A 19,036-nucleotide genomic window follows, 5' to 3' on the forward strand; every position below is an offset into this window, starting at 1 on the left:
ATTTGAGATCACAAAGCTTTTTGATATCTTTTGCAATCATTTACGAAGATCTCTATTACTCAACTTATCTTTCAAATTCAAACAAGTACTCTTATATTCAGCGAGATTACATAATGCTCTCAAGATCTCTCTTCTAGAACAAAGAAATACACTGGAAGCCACCAGGGGCATTCCTTTCCTTGATAATACATTCGTCTCGCAACACTTTTTCAACTGCAAGGCTCTTTGTTCATTTACAGATTCATTCCAATAAATATTTATTGACAAAACTGCTATGTGCTGGACACTGTGCTAGGCTCTGGGGACATTAAGATGAAAAGAGGCAATCTCTGCTTTCACGGTGCTTACAGTCTAAAAGTAGAAACAGACAGGCAAACAAATTTACAATACAGTAAAGTGCTTCCATGGAGGTATTTACAGAGTGCAGGGGGAACCTGGAAGAGGGAAGAACATCTTGCTGGAGAAATCAGGGACAGCTTCACAGAGGAGGTAGCCACTGAGCTGAGACTTGACCAGTAACCAGGAATTTGCCATGTAGACAGGCAGGCAAAGGGAATGACAGGTGCAAAGACACAGAGGCCCAAGGGGCACTCAGAAGGACCAAGTAATGTGGTTTTTCTCGAGCTGAAGGTGATAAGAGGGGCAGGATGACCTAGACAAATAGGCAGGGATCAGATCATGGAGAGCCTTTTGATCATTCATCCATTTATTCAACAAACATTTATTAAGTGTTTACTATGTACCAGGCACTAGGCTAATGCTGGGGTTGTACCAGGGAACAAGACAGACACATCCTCGCTCTCGTGGAGCTTACATTCTAGTAAAGAGATAGACAAAAAGTCAACAAATAAATACAGATTGAGAAGATTTCTACAAAGGAAATAAACAGAGTGCTGAGGCAGAAAACGAATATTACAGGGGCGGAGAGTAGTTACAGTTATTAGAAAATGCCTCTTGGAAGTGACATAAAACTGACACCTGCAGGGGTTATGACAAAGGCATGCTCCGACGGGAGCGTTCACTATGCACCAGGCACTGTGCTAAATGCTTTATAAACAGTAGCTCATTTAGTCCTCACGACGACTCTATGAGGTAGTATTATTCCTATTTCACGGAGGAGGAACAGAGCTCAAGGAGATTAAGTCACCTGACGAGTCACACAAATGGCAAAAACCAAGGTTCAGACACAGGTTCTTTTCATTTCAAAGTGCTCACTCTTAAAAATTCTTAAAATAATTCTTAAAAATTACATGGAGAAGTGAGAAACTTTGAGTAGGGAAATGATACAGTCACATTTGAGGACCATTCTGATGACCATATGGAGGAGGAGGGATGGAGACAGAAGGAGGGAAGGAGGGAGGCAGGGAGAAAGAAGCCACTCAAAGTCCAGAGGAGAGGAAAGGAGTTGCATGAAGGCAGTGGTTGCGGGAATGGAGAAGAGGTATGGGTGCGAGAAGGGCATTTGATAGTTCTAACAGGACTGACAGGATGTTGGAAGCAAGGGAACAGGGACCACTCAAGGGCACCTGCTTTGAGCAATTGAATGGGATGATTTGCTTCTACCCTTGTTAGGGGATGCAGGACGGTGGTAGATTTGGGGAATAAGATAATGAATGTTTAATTCTGGACATGTTATCCTGTGGATATCTTGGGAAGACCTGGACTTATAAGATGGTCGCCAGTTGGACACCATGTAATGGCTTTCATACCTTGTTCTCTACCTGAGCAAAGTATATAAGAACAAAAATCAAAGTTTTATACGTGTGTACATTGTGTTTTTGCTTTTACCAAAACTGTTTATAAAAGCATGTATATCTTGGTTGGATAGCTTTGTAAAAAGAACATATGATCACCAAGGTGAAGTTACCCCAAGCTTAATTACAGAAGAGAAATCATGGACTTGGGGCGGGGGAACCTAAGAAAAGCCTTTGGACATCCATTCTAAGTAGCTACACCAGTTCTTGAAAAGATATCAATATTGACTTCCCACGGCCACCTTGTTTGGGGCAGTTTGATGGGCCCAGAGGAGGCATCCTTGGCCAGTAGTCTGCCCAGAGTCTGCCAAGTATCCAGGCTCAATTGCCAGTAAGAATGCTCTGAGGAAGCTGGTGACGTAAGGGACAGAAATCAAAGCTGACTATAAATCAGGAATTCCAAGAAGGTGTTACTAATATAGTTTGGCATAAGGTCCAGAGAGACAGCAGCCCAAACCTAGCCAGTTGTATTGCTTTGACTGTTATTCCTCCCTTCCTCAGGAACTGGAAGGGTGCTGGAGGTAGTGGTAATAAAAGGTACAGGTGACACTTATATGGAACTGGTCACACCATGGACCACATCATTTCTTGGTCTAATTTCAAAAGAACTCAGAGTGAAGAAGTACATAAACCCTCCCTGTAGAAAGCTATTATTTCCCAGAATATCTTCAAATTTGCTTACAACCACTCCCTCCTTTTCCTTGGCATCACATTAACTTAAGTATGTTTTTGCTTTTTAAACTCATTTAATAATGCTGTGCCAGTTGTAGTAAATAGGTATCGAAGAATTTAAGTGGTAATGAAGTTACACTTGAGAGTTTCAACAACAACAACAACAACAACAAAATAATACTGTGGAGGCCGGGGACTGATTAGTAAAGTATTACAATCTGGCTCATTAAGCAACTCTGCCTGGAAAGTTGCCTCTCTCTGGAGCAAAGGATCTAACCTGCACCTGTTAACTCAGTAAGCCAGCAGACATGAGAAAACACTAACTGTTCTAGAAAAAACAACAGCCATGGACTTCGGTACCATCCAAAGGGTACCTGTGTACCTAACTCACGCCCGAGGGAAGGAAATGCTCTATTTTTATAAAACTAACAAAAGTACTAGTCACAGGCAAGGAAAAAAAAAAAAAAAAAAAAAAAACCCTGACACATGCTAGATGGCAACTGAGAATTCAGGGGAAAGCGACACAGTTTTCACGCTATTCGGAGGCGTATTGCAAATGCATGAACTATTCTCTACCACCTCCATTTGAAACCTAAGGCCCAGGGATCACAGCTGACTGTAAATCAGGAATCCCAAGGGGGCGGGGGAGGCTATTTATTATGTGTGCTCTTTTAACAGAAAGAATTCCAATCAGTCTGTGAATATAATCATTTATTTGTCTTTACAGTGATGATGGAAGAATGTACAGGTGTCCTCTTTCAATAAAGTATAAAAATCTGTTTATATACAGTGAAGTCACAATAATCTTTAATTGGGAGATTTATTTGGTACTACTGATCGGTTCATATTAAAACGGGGGGAAAACAAATATTTCACGTAAGTGCTACATTTCCAGTAGATTGCACCTGGCATCAAAAGCTCAGCTTCAACTTAAGCGTCCTCCTTGATATTACAAAAGTCTAATTTTAAGTCCTAGGACTCAAAATAAACATCATTTTTTGAATAATAGATATATACATCAAAAATACATCTAAAAAGGCATTGGTTAGTGCTATTAAAAAGCTGTATGTGCTCGGGTATGTTTTTTTTCTTACAGGCGAAACCCAGTGGAAACGCTTTTGTTCAATTCTAGAAATTTGCTCTTGGGGAACGTTGGTCGAAAGTTACCTGTAAGGAAAAACAAACAAATTTAAGTAATTCAATGATTTCTCAGGTGAGGTCAGCAGAACTTGAAAAAGTAGTTAGAGGTTAAACTTCACGTAGAGCCACATTTTTAAAGTCTTGTTAACATTTCATTACAGCACTTTGTACATAAAAAATGTTCAACATATCCTCCCATTGTTTCAAGTGCTTTAACAATAACTTTATACTCCTTTTATTTTCAAAAGAGTCATATGTACAGCTTTGTATGCTAACACAAATACTATCTATAATTAATTGAATCCATATAAAAAGAGAAATCATAGGGCATACAAATTAAAAAAAAAAAAGAATGTATTAGATGCAGCCAAATCCAAACAATTTTGAGAAAATTTAGAAAAACTACTAACTGATTTACTTTACTTCAGAGCATTTACAGATGACAGATATGCACTGAAGTTTTATTATTATTTCACCTGGGTGAAACAGTACTGTGCAATGGCAGAGTTTATATATGTTATCCTGTGTCTCAGATGTAGCTACGTATTTTAAAACCTTTGCTTTTATGGTTTTCTTCTTGTTGCATTCGCTCCTAAAACTGCGATAATCTGGATACTCCTCTATGATTGTAAAATTTTAACAGTCTCAACCTGTTATGGATATATATACATATATATCAAATAGGGGCACCTGGGTGGCTCAGTCAGCATCCGACTTCAGCTCAGGTCGTGATCTCATGGTTCATGGGTTCGAGCCCCGCATCAGGCTCTGTGCTGACAGCTCAGAGCCTGGAGCCTCCGTTGGATTCTGTGTCTCCCTCTCTCTCTGCCCCTCCCCTGCCTGCACTCTGTCTCGCCTGTCTCTCAAAAATGAATAAACATTAAAAAACTTTTTAAATAAAAATAAGACAAATAAATAAAGGCCCACTTTGCTAATAAGGAACATCAGAAAGAACCATGGCATGGTGGGGTGACAGACCCAAGCGGAACTGCGTGTTACAGGCTCCATCTCTTATGAGCCATGTGAAGTCGGCCATGACCTACCCTTTGATCAAGCCAAGCCCTACCTATTCTACAGATTATTATGAACATCTGATTACGTTACGTGGCAGTGCTCTGGTTTATGAAACAGTTTAGGTGCAGAGCGGACTAAATGAGTGAATTAGGTACATTTAATTCTGAGAACTAAAAAGTACTTCTAATTCTTCCACAACCTTCGAGTCTAATGGCCTGGTCTCATAATACCATTCCCCAGTTTAGGATGTGATACCCATACTCTGAATCTCTCTGCACCCAACATGCCAAAACAATGGCTACTTTAAGTATATATTAAAATTCTAATCACTCAATATTATTTAGTTTGTTCCCACCATTAACCACATTTGTGCCAAGCAATGGGCAATGCTGGCATTCATTCATTCATTCATTTATTTATAACGCTTATTCATTTTTGAGAGAGAGAGTGTGTGTGTCAGAGCGGTCAGCACAGAGCCTAACAGGGGCCCGAACACACAAACCGCGAGATCATGACCTGAGCTGAAGTCAGACACTTAACCTACTGAGCCACCCAGGACCCCAATGCTGGCTCTTACATGAACAAAGTGCCTAGTCCCTAAAACCCACACTTGCTTACATAAATCAGGGTACTGCCTTGATACCCATTTGCAAAGTGATCTGCGATGTAAACAAGGGTCTAATGAAACCTCAGTTAGCAGACCCCTGATTAAATTGTCTTCAGGACAAAGTCTGAAAAACAACAAATGCTAAAAGGCTCTGAAGAGGAGGGCTCTCCTAGAGTCCGTTTTGATGCAATCCAGGTACAACCATTCCAATGCCCACACCACGCTCCAGAGACAGCATGGCTGAAGCCTTCAGACAGAAGAAACATGCTTCAGACTTTTCCTCTGAAGGACTTACACAGACCAAGCACACTCATCAAAGCCCATAAAACACATCCCGGCCAGAGTGGAAAACAAGATTCAATACCAACATGGCGTCTTCCTGTCCTCAATAAGGGAGAAAAAAAAAAAGACTTAAAATAGCACTGAACTGGATTCCCATGGTTCCGTGTGTTCAGGAAACTGTCACCAAATGGAGATGCTATCACTGAATACATAATGTGAGGCACTATAATTATTACACGATTTCTGTATCACAGAATGCCACATTCTGTATCACACATGCCACATGCCCCAGTGGCATGAGCCACTGCCTGGGTTACGGCAAAGGCACCGATGGGAAGGGAAGGTTGTGTGAACCATTGACTCAGCGTCCCTGCACACAATACCCTGTCTGTGCCTGTACCAAACAGGCCTCTGGCCATCCCTCGGCGGCTCAAGTGAAAAACCTGGAGTCGTCCCCATCACTTCCAATCAGTCACCTGGTCAAGCTGATTCTATCTCCAAATACGTCTCAAACGGACCTCTGCTCTTCCTCTTTTTCTCTGCACCCACTGCCAACATTCCTGTGAAGCCACCATCTCTCTCGCTGCCAAGCTACAACAGCCTCCTCGCTGGCCACCCCGCGTCCAGGCTGTCCCTGCTCTAATCCTCTTTTTCACACGGCAGCCAAAAGGAACTTGCACATAAGCACATCTGACCATGTTCCTCAGCCTTCAGTGGATTCCCATTTGCTTTAATGTTAAAGCTGGAAACCCTTAACAACAACCCATCAGCATGACAAGATTCCCCTCCACACATTCTCCCAGTGCTCCCCAGACCTACTGTGAAGGCACCGAATTCTCCTTGCTGTTTCTTTTCATGGGAACACTTTTATCCCGAACTCTGGCCTACTGCTGCTTGCCCTTGAGGCTCAACATAAATGTCACCTCCTCACAGAGGCTTTGTTGACCCTTCACGCCACATTAGCTCCCCTGCCATCAGCTCCCCCAGTACCTTTGCTTTTCCTTTGTAGCACTGATCACAGTTGGTAATTATGGAATGTGGTGAGCGTCTGGCTAGTACAACTGTATGGCACGTTCCATGAGCAGAGGCACCGTGTGATTGTGGCCACCACTGTGTCTCCAGAACTAGCACCAAAAGCAAGAATGACTAAGCGGGGCCAGGTGTGGGTCCATAGACTGAAAGGGATGGGGGAGGACAGATTCAAAAACATCTAGGAGTTAGAATTCTAACTCACTCTGCTGGTTCTCTCTCTCTTTCTCTCTCTCTCTCTCTCTCTGTCTCCCCACAATGCCTCAGTTTTGGCTTCAAAAGACATAAATAAGTCACTGGCTCATGGGGGACAGAAAGTAAGACAAGGTCTGCCGAAACCAAGCAGGATGGCAGTTGGGAAGCAAGATGCCACATTAACTCCTGGAGCCTGGACCACAGCCACTTAAAGAGAATATATACCCACCAGGACAGAACCTATGACACTCATGTGAGCTCACGACAGGGTCAAAGTTTGTATGTTGTAAGGTAAATTATTTATTATCCTTTAAAATGTCCTTCTGAGTCTCTCTGCATCAAGTCTATGCTAGAGAAAACCTACTTTAGGGCCCTAATTTTCAAGAGCGGACAACAGGGGCGCCTGGGTGACTCAGTTCGTTAAGCATCCGACTTCAGCTCAGGTCATGATCTCGTGGTGTGAGTTCCAGCCCCACATCAAGCTCTGTGCTGACAGCTCAGAGCCTGGAGCCTGCTTCAGAGTCTGTTTCCCTCTGTCTCTGCCCCTCCCCTGGTCGCATTCATTCTCCCTCTCCCTCTCTCTCTCGAAAATAAAAAATAAAAATAAAAGGGGGGGGGGGAACAACAGACCCCAGAAAGATAGTGTGGCGGGGATGACCGCTACCTTCACCACCTGCGACCGCTCTCCTTTCTTCCACCTGGCATTACAAGAGGAGGTTAGACTCCTTGCAAGTGGCTTCAGGGCTGTGAGTGTCTTCACATCATTAGGACAAAAGGGTGATTCTTAAACACAGAAGAGGCCTAACGGCGCCTGCTCACCCCTGTGGGGGAGCGTCTATACTTTGCTGAGGCAGGCCACAAAGGGCAAAAGCAAGAAAATCAACCATCTTCAGGTGCAAGCCCCTCCCTCTCTGCTCTCAGTTTACCTGATCATATTCTTAGGCTTCATCTCCACTGTCCATTTCGATATCCATTTCTTCCGTATCAGCAGCTCGTGACAAGATGTCTGCCATCAGTGCTTCTTCCAATTTTTTGCGTACTTGTTGTACTCGCTCTTCCTGTTTCCTTTAAAAAAAAAAAAAAAAAAAAGTAAAATTGCACTGATGATCTGGCAAGTACTGGAACCATGCAGCTGCTACTACAGTTTATGTTTAGTTTATCAAAATCACGAAAACTCCCGACAGTACATTTCCTTCTCCTTAACTTTGCAAAACTTTCTCCTACACCCACAAAGCCAAATTGCACAGGAGGCGGGCCTCGCCAAAAAGAGGAAACTTCAGACAGGCAGGTATCCCACATCTCGCTGAGAATTCCTGGCAGGAGTGGATTTATTGCAGTGACCTCTTCTTCAATTTCAAAACTTTCAAGTATGTGAAGATTTGGGGCTGTTGCTATAAGGGAGATTAGAAATAACTTGAAAGCAGGGATAAAAGAAAAGTTATATGGGAAATAAAGAAGGGGAAGAGATTTGTTCAACAAAGCACAGAGGAAGATGGAGGAAATGGGGGCACGATGGAGTGCCGCATTCTGTCTTTGTTAGGGGCCAGCCCGTCGGAGCTCTTCCCTGGGTTCCCAGTCCTAGCGACAGCAGGCCATCACAAAGAAGCCAAGACCAAGGAGAAAAGCCGAACAGCATCTCAACTGAGATGAGCTGAGAGGTTAAGACCATGCCGCAAGTTTCTCTGTGTCTTGGGGACTGCAGTGGGACCTCAAAAGTGAAAGTTAATAGCGCCAAGTCATAAAAAGAGGTTCTGAACCATTTGGTGGGAAACAAAGCCCGGGAAGAAAGTCTACTGGTATGTACTTTGCGTCTAGAAGTCAGACTAAATTTCAGAGTAGCTCCGTGACAGTGCAAGAGAGGGATTCCTAAAACAGCTCTCCTGAGCAAAGACGGTAAGTAGCAATTCACATCCAGAACCCAGCGAAGAGGCCACGGCTGCAGAGAGGAAGGGGAACACTAGGAAGGAAGAGGTTCAGGAAACCCAAGCCAGGGAAAGAAGTAGAGCCACAAGTGGAGTGCTGGCCTTGACTGGAGAGCGGGACAAATCGCGTCTTGAGGCCAGAGGAAAGCTGGTTAGGACAGATGTAGACTGGGACATGGAACAGTTCAGTGACAAGTAAGAGACACGACAAGTAATACTGAGGGCTCTACAGTGGGGGCTGGGGGGGGGGTGATTTTTCTCTGTCGATATTGAGGAAAACGAAGTGCAGCACTGCCTCAAACCTGGGCAAGTGGTAGGGCGACATTCTGGAAGAACACGTGAAGCTTCCCTGAGGACGTGCCTCTTGCGTCCTCAGCCAGTTGTAAAGCTGCATGTGCTGTGCTGTATCCCAGCCTGCACGTTTCTTGATCTCCTGAGACTATATCCCAAGTGAGAAGCTAACATAAAACTCTACAGCCACAAAAACTTTAGATGTCCTCTTTACTGCAGTCAAAAAAACAGCACAGAGTTAAAAGGTACAGCCTTCCACTTTATACATGAATTTTCACAAAGAGGAAGGCTGTCACTGAGTTACCTTCTGCCATGTTAAGAAACTGGAGTTGAACAGATTTTCATGTAGTTGGAGCAGGGTCAAGAAGAAACATTCTTTATTTCTTACATAGTCAGTCTCGCCTTGGGCTCCCTGACTCAAGGTTTATGACAAATGGCATATCAGTCTCATCGGCAATCTCTCACTCCTAGTAACTGAGTATGAGAATCTGCACAAGTGCCCCAGAGTAATCCCATTAGGAAGAAAACAGAGCAAATCTAATGTTTGCCATTGATTCTCTTTTGTCTTGAGCGTTCCTTCCCATACTTATGTAAGCTGAAATAAAGCATCTGCATCTGCCCATGGTGGTAGGCAGAACTGCAACAGTCCCTGCCCCTGGAGAGACTCCCTGTGCAGTCCCCTCCCCTTCAGGGAAGGCAGAACTTGTGAATGGGCTGGGATGTCCCTCCGTGATTAGGCTACTGATTATTGGGACCTTGAGTTAATCAAAAGAGATTATCCCAGAGGGCCTGACCTCATAAGAACTCTTAGAAGAGGCTGCGCCCTTTCTGAAAGAAGTTGGGAGAGAAAATGTGGAGGGAACCTCAGGGCAAGGAACTGTGAATAGCCTCACCCCACATCCAACAAGACACCAGGGGCCCCAGTCCTACAACTACAAGAAAATGGATTCTGCAAAAATCACAGGACCTTGAAAGAGGATCTTAGAAGGGAATGCAGTGCAACTGACACTTTGGTTCCCGCCCTGAAAGACCCTGGGCAGAGAATCGACTTGTGTATCAGGCCCAGGCCTCCGGCCTACAGAACTGTGAGCTATAAATGGGTGGTGTTTTAGGCTGCTAAGTTTGTGAGGACTTGTTACTTATATTAAAATAACATCCAAGGATTAAAATGTTATCGAATATGCTGAAAAAAATATATACTTAATGTTTAGATCTTTAAATTTTTTTTTAAGGTTTATTCATTTCTCAGAGACAGAGAGACAGAGCATGAGCGGGGGAGGGGCAGAGAGGGGGAGAGACACAGAATCCGAAGCAGGCTCCAGGCTCTGAGCTGTCTGCACAGAGCCTGATGCGGGGCTCGAACTCATGGACTGCGAGATCATGACCTGAGCCGAAGTCGGACGCTTAACCGACTGAGCCAACCAGGTGCCCCAATGTTTAGATCTTTAACTGAAGGTCTAATATAAACAGAATATTGGCAGGGCACCGGGACAGCTCAGTTGGTTGAGTGTCTTGACTTCGGATCAGGTCATGATCTCACAGTTTGTGAGTTCCAGCCCCATATCGGCTCATTCCTGTCAGTGCGGAGCCTGCTTCAGATCTGTCTCCACCCACTCTCTGCCCCTCCCACCCCCCTCAAAAAAAAAAAAAAAAAAAAAGCATTAAAAACAATTAAACAGAATATTGGCTGCACAATTAGAGAAAGGGTAATAATTCCATTTGCAATAATTTTGAACCTGTATTAATTCAACAAGAAATGTGTGCATAATAATTTCTGTTATGACAATTAAATCAAATGGATAATTTGTTAAACAAGTTTACCCTAAAAGGAAATCATGGAGATCTGGCTTTGAGATAGTCTGCTCTACTATCAAAAGATCTGCTGTTGAAGGCATCAGCATTCCCATGACATCACCCAGAGGCCCTCAGTCTACGCCCACAGTGACCTGGCAGAATCCCTACTGATTTACCCGGTATTCATTCCAAGACAGGTAAGAACCTGTCTCCCGGGTAATTTCCTTCCTCAAGGGTAAGAATAATCCAAAGGGCAAGTCGCTTCCTCCTCTTGAATTACATTTTGTTTTTCTTAAAAAATAAAGCTGATCAGAGTTGCCTGGGTGGCTCAGTCAGTTAAGCGGCGACTTCGGCTCAGGTCATGATCTCACAGTCCGTGAGTTCGAGCCCCACGTCGGGCTCTGTGCTGACAGCTCAGAGCCTGGAGCCTGCTTCAGATTCTGTGTCTCCCTCTCTCTGACCCTCCCCTGTTCATGCTCTGTCTCTCTCTGTCTCAAAAATAAATAAACGTTAAAAAAAAATTTAAAAAAAAATAAAGCTGATCAATTAAATTCCATGCAATCAATGCATGTGAATGCAACTTTGAGTCATTTTACATCTTTGCAAAAGGAACTACTTTAAAACCTAGCAACTGCTTTACAATTACAAACCTAGGTAGACTCACGCATTTAAAAACATTTTCATGCCACCTTTTCATGGATTTAGAAAAAAAATACAAATATAAACATTTTAAAATTCTATGATTCAAAACTGCCATCTGCTGGTTTTGTCTAGGAATAATACTCTAATAAAACTTTCTGATTTAACATTCAGAGGATAGAAATGGTGAAAGATATGCATTGTCCTATTTTTAAAGAAAATACAGTGCACTACAATCTCATTATAAGGCAATGATATTCCAGTTCATAAATCCCATATCACAATTTCTTTCTGCTCTGAATATCTGGAATAGTTTGCTTCTTTTGAGCAATGGTTTGCTCATACATTCTGGGCATTATCAATCTGAATTGTACATTTTCTTTTCACTATTTGCTGCTAAAAACTAACTTGTGGAGCAGTCCTGGAGTAAAAGAGGTTAAGAAATGAAGCTCGTGTCCTCTCTTTACCCCTGGCTCTGTTTTACCACTTTATGCTTTACCCTTTGCTTGATATTTGCCATTTGCTTCTCACCGAGCGTGTGTGTGTGTGTGTGTGTGTGTGTGTGTGTGGCCACCTTAAATCTTTACCTGAAACAAGATGAAGCAGAAATGAATAAATCTCTAAACTAAGCCTAAGAGAGTAAACAGAATCAAGATAAGCAAACTGACCTTTGAAAGCACAAGTCAGCTTAAAGCAGCATGGTTACAATTTGTTTTAAAGAAGACACTGGTTTGCAGACAAACCAGTGCAAAAAGCAATCACAAAAGGCATCACTGAATGGAAGGGGTTCTTTACAGCAGAAAGGCAGAACCCCAAAATGCAAAAGACACTGCAGTAACAATGTGTAGAGAGTACAACTGATGTGTCCTTCAGACATGACCGTGATGATACTTCGAGCTTTTTTCAAGCATGTATTTGTTTTAAATGTCCTATATCACCTTCCATTAGTTTCACAAAAGAGTTATTAAAAAAAAAAAAAAAAAAAAAAAAGTGTAACTTTCTGATCGATTCGTCACTTAACCAGATGTGCCACAGAAACTAGGAGGCAGTATAAAGATTATCAAATAGGAGTTATATTATAACTGCCTTACCTAATGTCTTCATCTGTGACAATGAAAGCCTTGCAGAGGGGTTGAGATGTGTTCAGCCAAACAGCGGGGTTCTTTTCCACAGCAGGGGAGACCTGCCCTGTGATTGGCGCAGAGCTTGTGTGCAAAGCGCTGGCAACAGCAGATAAAAGGGTCTCGTCATTACTACCTGGACCAACTCCTGCGATCAGAAATACATACTGGTTAAAGGGACTTCCAGATGTGCTAAGCAAATCTTACGTAACCTAAAACAACTGACATTTTTATGCTTGTTTGGGATCATATATTTAAAAGGATGATATCGTATCTACTGAACAGTTATCATATACCAGAGAATTAACATTCCAAAAAAAAAAAAGTAACAAAATGGTTGAGCATTTTAATAAAATTTTAACACAACTTCAAAACACATTCTCCAAGGTACTAAACTGTTTAAAGTTGGCTACGTTTCTTCAAGCAGGGTCAATTATTTTAATGAGCTAAATCCCTTCTAAAGTCACATCATATTTGAGTTTCCCTATTAATGCATCCCTCGAGTCCTACAATAGTTACTCCTGTAGGTTTCAATATTGATTTCTGGCAATATCTCAACACTTTCCTTTTGTTTGGGACTTCACAGGAAAAGCCAACGCAAGCATGCTGTACCTGCAGCTCTCACATCCTTTTCAAATACCTCACAAAATATCCAAGTTAACCAATTAATAACCAATAATAACCAATTAATATTAACCAATTAATAATTGCACACCGTGACTACCTACACCGTGACTGGCACCAGGACCGCATTTAAATGCACTGCTTGAAGTCCTAAACTTATGAAACCAGTGAAAGCAATAATTTCCAAGAAAAGAGAGGGATGCGATAATGTTCTAGCCATGAATTATGACAATTTTTGAGCAACCCACACTAGATCAACATTTGGAAGCTGAAGTTCTAGTACTTGAAAAATAACGCTCCTCTGGAATGGAACTAACATGGGATATGACAGGCACACTAGTTAACTGATTTCTATACCCCGCAGACCCCACTTGCTGCTGTTACTGGGCCAAAGTGCCTCAGTTCCCACTGCTACATGCAGCAGCAGTCTGTGCAGGGAGAGACAGAAGAGTTATTAGCTGTTCTTCTGATAAGAGGAAGAGTGAAAGAGCAAGCATTGAAGCCAGATGCTGCTTTGAGCAGGAAGCCTGAGAAATTCTGCCACTCGGCTGCATTTGGTTCTAAAAGCAGCACATGGGTCGATTTATACGGTGAACCTAACCTAAAGCCAAAATTTTTACACAGAAAAAAATCGGAAACATCCCTGCAACACACAAGCTCTTCAAGTACATTCTCCCTGGGTTTACACCAACACAAGAGGGACATCATCCAGAAAGGCACACAATCCCCCAAAGTAAAGACCCTGTCTCAATCATTTCTGACTCCCACAGCATCTAACACAGAGCCTGGCACATAGTAGGTACTGCTCAACTGAATTTGGAAAATACCTTGAAGACCTTTAGGTAGTTCCATGGTTTTTATAATTTGTTCTGTTACATCTGATGCACTAAGTCCTTGTAGCCTCTTCTCCCAGAAAAGCTGTAAGGCAAAACATCACTGTTAATAGACATTCTTGGACCAAGAAAGTAGCGCATCGATGCTGCTGAATGATGAAACTGAAATCATTTCAAGAGTTTCCTAATTTCCCCACTTTTGTCCTTACATGTACTAAATGATACTCCAAATATGAATTATTTCAACATGTCATCATTCTTTAAAATGATATTAATCAAAATTTTCTTATTTATGCAATCTATTCACTTTTTACAGTATTATAGATTTTTATATGCTATATATTATATATAGTACTTCATAAGGTAACTTCCAAAGAATGTAACTTGAATTATTAAAGATTTCATTTGGTATGAAAATTTAATGTTATAATTTATCAGGGAAAGAAAACAAATTATATTATAAATACCCCTTTATTCAGTATCATTAGGGGAAGAGCTCCTCCACCTGTGTGATTCTTCCCCAAAACTGAAGTTTAGTATTTAAGGGGTCAAGAGCCAGTTTTTACGAAAACTTTTCTAAAATGTTTTGTATACTTCCTTGCTTTTTGAGCAGGGTGTCACGTTCATGGGTGACTTTCTCCCTGTTGCAGAGAGCCCAGATCACCTGAGTCACTTAGTGGCCCCATGCCATCATTCTGGACATGAGTCAGCACACTGAAGGCTCCTCATACTCTATGGGGCCACTGAGGTATGCAATTGCTTATTCAAACACTAAATGGTCCAAGACAGTTCTGCTGTTTGGTTTTCATATCCTTTCTGTACTTCATTTTCTCTGCTAGTTAGCTATTACTTCTCAATAATGTCATTCATTTGTTCAACATGTATTTACTGAGCTCCAACTACATGCTGCCCCGTGGATGCGTCAGTAGATGAGATACACTGGGTCTCTGTCCTCAAGACTTATCTCTTTTCTAGTCTGTTTCTTATTCACTGTAGCCAAAAAAAACAAAACAAAACAAAACCAAAAACAAAACAAAAAACAGATAAAGGAATTCCTTAGTCTGTATATTTGTCTTTAATCCCAGATACCTGGGGCTTGTCAAAAGTAGGTACTGAAAAAACACTGGTACTAAAAAAAATATTGAATGCCTGAATATGGGAATAAAGGACTCAGAATGAGGATCCTGAGGGGCACACAAACCCAAGTTGAAACCCCAGTTCTAGATGTCTAAACCTTCAACTGCCTCTTCTGTAAAACGTGACAGTAATGAGAACCATGTAAGATTAATGTGGGGATTAAACAGGGCAATGTATGTAAAGTACCTGTCATGGGGCGTCGGCACAAGGTTTATCATATTTACTTTTAGCAAATTTTGACCACTCTGAGGGCTTATATTCTGACTTCTAGATATATGAGAAGTATCAGGTAACTGCCCTCCAGACAAATGCAAGATACAATAAAAATCTCTTTATGGCAGAAGAGTTATACGCTGGATCTCTAATAACCTCACTGCTAGCACCAAGAGTAACCTGCAATAGAATGCTTCACTCTCCTCTGAAGACGGCTGGTATATGGTAACAACTCCTTACATCTCCCTATAAATTATGTCATCAGCAGAATATGTGGTCAACGTATATGAGGACATGAATGCATTAATTATCATGGGTGAAAAATAGTTAGGTGAAGGTAATAATTGATAAATGTGATAAATGTCCCAAAAAAACCCCACCTGCTATTCTCTTTTTGTGGGAAATAATATTATCTATGCATTGATTATCACAACTATGGGAAGAAAAAAAAAAAAACAAGGAAAACAAAAGCCAGTCAATTCCTAATGAAAAAGGAAAAGTATTCAGAGGAATCAATGAGTATGATATTAGCAAGCACCTTTAAAATAAAATAACTTAATTTGCAAAATAAATCAACACTACCAAAAAACAAAGTATAGATATTATGTACAGATATGATTACTAATATTTTACATACTAACATTTTACATAAAATTCCATTGCTAGATATCAAAAGTTCAATTTTTTTACATTCTATAATTTTTAATTCTTAATTTTTAAATTCCTATTAACTGAAAGGAAAACGATATAAACTTTAGAAAGGAAAGTCTTGCAAAATAAACCTTGGACTGAGAAACGAAGTGTATGGATCTGGATTACAAGTCCTGGTATCACCACATGCCATCTCACAGCCCTCAACTAAGTCTGAAGTTGAATATGATATGCACCGATGACCTCTGTATAAATGAAATGCTTATGCCATGAAAATGGAGGCACATGGATTTACGTAGGTGGATGTGTGTAGGTGACTGTGTATTTCTGCCCCCACTCGCGCTCCCCAGAGGAGGTGGGGGATATGGGAGAAGGAAAAAAAGGCTGGTTTGATAAAACAAAACATACACTGGGTGTAGGTCACCACTGCCCTGCGCTCCATCCTTTCCACCACTCATTCAACACTATCAGCTCACCTAATTTTTGAGAGAACTGAAACAGTCTTCATGAGATAAATGTCTGTTTACAAATCTGTATGTTCCTGGGGCGCCTAGGTGGCTCAATCGGTTGAGCAACCGACTTCGGCTCAGGTCATGATATCACAGTTTGTGGGTTCGAGCCCCGCATCAGGCTCTGTGGTGACAGCTCAGAGCCTGGAGCCTGCTTCTGATTCTGTGTCTCCCTCTCTCTATGCCCCTCCCCCACTCATGCTCTGTCTCTCTCTGTCTCAGAAATAAACAAACATTAAAATAAAAAAACTTACAAATCTTTATGTTCCTAACTCATGTTCCCTACATTAATTTTCTCAGGCCCCTACCTGTTTTGTTTGTTTGTTTTAGGGTTGGGAACTTCTTTACATTTGAAAATATTTCTTAAAATGACATAGGCATCATGCTAAGTGAAAGAAGCTAGTCATTTACATGCTGTGCGATTCAATTCATAGGACATTCTGAGGAAAAAAAACCTATAGGGAGGTTGCCAAGGATTAGGGGTGGAGGGAGGGTCTGACTACAAAGGGTCAGCACAAGGGAATTCTTTGGGTACTGGAATTGTACCCTCTGTTTTTATCCAGCTGCTAGAATTACCACTTTCTTTACTTTTCAAGCCAGTTCCTCAAGGAATGACTGATACATACTACCTCCATCCCCCATTTCCACTTGACTACCCCCATCCCATTCCCCATGAATTTTCACCAGATTTAGTCTTGGAGGCAGTCAGCTCCTGTCACCAAATTCAACGACCTCTTCTCTTTCTCTCTGGTCATTTTATAACCCTGCATGTGCTGTGGAGAGGTACAGCGAACGGAGAAATCTTCCTCTGCCTAACTTTAAAATTTTCTGATCTGCTCATTTATGAATGCTATGTTTTCATGAGGTGACAAATTGTGGCCATCTGGAGTTCTTATTACATTACTTCTCCAGCTATTAGAAGGCTAAAGGCAAAAACACTGAAATGATGAGTCTCCTTAAATGTGTAAGGAGTCTCCCTCTGTGACAGCGGTCCCGTCTCTTCCACCACACCTTCATAAGCACTATTGCTTTCATGAATCCTAACCTACCCACTGAAAATCTGATGTCACCTGCCAAATCAATGCTATTCTCAGTGTAACCTTGTTGCCTGAGGCCAAATAATCAATGTAATACTTTTAAGGAGCAGTGATTTAATATTTGGAGAAACTCCCAAAATGTGCTATCACCCTCAGTTATTATATCCCTTTCTAAGTCCCCACTACTTAGACCCTCCAGGTGCCTCTAACACCTTTTCTTTATCACCCTCCAGCATATAAGAAAACTGGAGAGAGCCCATGTGTGCATGATGTCATATGGCCAACAGTCTGGGCAATGCCTGATCCAGTAGACTGGCCGATGGAGAAGCGAGACTGGGGATTAAAAGTCATCTAAAACCACAAAAGTGTCTAAAATGTCAGCGACAGGGGCAGTGCAGCTTTGGAGGAACTCCCTCCCCGGAAAATGGAGTTCACGTCCACAGCTTTGTTCCTCACATGAAGATGCATGTAATTCTATCTTGGAGTCCCAGGGGACAAACAGGATCATGTTATGAAAGCTGTTCCTTTAGTGAGATGATCGAATCTGTTTTCTGAAAGTAAACCAACCCAGAATACAACTGCAGCATTTTCTTTTCTTAATTGCTGTGGATTTAACTGGGACTTTGGGAAATTTGTTCAACTGGCCTTACAGAGGATATCCAAAAGAGAGGATGAGGAAGAAACTGGGATAGCAAAGCAGCTCCCCACAACCACACACAAACACACCATCCCTATTCTGATGCAGTAGGAACTCAGGCTAGTCATGTTTATTAGTACTGTCCTCTATCACCCTGAACTTGATCATGTGTACAATGAAGGAATCTGTGCTCTTCTGGGGAAGTCAGAACAAGACGGTTTACCGGAAAAAAGTAATTAGAGGATCTCTCCAGATTCAACAAATATTCTTTTAGCGCCCATTATACACAAAGTATTTTGTCAGGTACTGAGGATAGTTATTAGGATAACTGGTAATCACTGCCCTCCAGGAGCTTACTGCTTGTTGGGAAACGAGCAAAACTCTACAAGATAGACTGTGATACCCGCAACAAAGAAGATACAAAATGAACTTCAATTTGGGAGAATCCAGGAAGGCTTTTAGAAAGAGGTAGCTCTTGATTTAAAAAAAAGAAAAAAATGTGTAAGAATTCTACACAGGAGGAAAGACTACTCCAAACAAGGAAATCACTTAAGCAAAGGCAAGGAGGTGAGACAGGGAGTATAGGTCACTATTTCTAAGTGTTCTCATACAGAAGAATAACCAGAGTGGCTTGTTTTAAATCTATATTCCAAGGTCTCAGCCCTAAAGATTCTGTTCAGTAGGTCTGGGGTTATAGGGCTTGCTTGGTTTTCTTTCTTTCTCTCTCCTCTCTTTCTTTTCTTTCTTTCTTTCTTTCTTTCTTTCTCTCTCTCTCTCTCTCTCTCTCTCTCTCTCTCTCTCTCTTTCTCTCTCTCTTTCTTTCTTTCTTTCTTTCTTTTACAAGTGTCTTAGGTGATTTTGATGCAGGTCCAGGGATCTCAGTTTGAGAAAAGCTGGTTTGGTCTGTGTTGAAAGAATGGTGGTACACACATAAC

The 19,036-nt window shown here is 41.7% G+C and overlaps 1 protein-coding gene across 1 annotated transcript in view; it reads right to left on the reverse strand.

The window, feature by feature from the left end:
* Positions 1-3,120: 3,120 nt before the first annotated feature.
* MBD2 (methyl-CpG binding domain protein 2) overlaps positions 3,121-19,036 on the reverse strand; it is a 65,558-nt gene continuing 49,642 nt past the window's right edge. Inside the window, 4 exon segments of the mRNA XM_007080588.3 lie at positions 3,121-3,593; positions 7,620-7,758; positions 12,431-12,608; positions 13,912-14,002. Of these exon segments, the coding sequence (XP_007080650.2) occupies positions 7,632-7,758; positions 12,431-12,608; positions 13,912-14,002 (396 nt within the window). The 3' untranslated portion in view covers positions 3,121-3,593; positions 7,620-7,631.

This window comes from Panthera tigris, chromosome D3, assembly GCF_018350195.1.
Source record: "Panthera tigris isolate Pti1 chromosome D3, P.tigris_Pti1_mat1.1, whole genome shotgun sequence".
In the NCBI taxonomy this organism is placed as follows: Eukaryota; Metazoa; Chordata; class Mammalia; order Carnivora; family Felidae; genus Panthera; species Panthera tigris.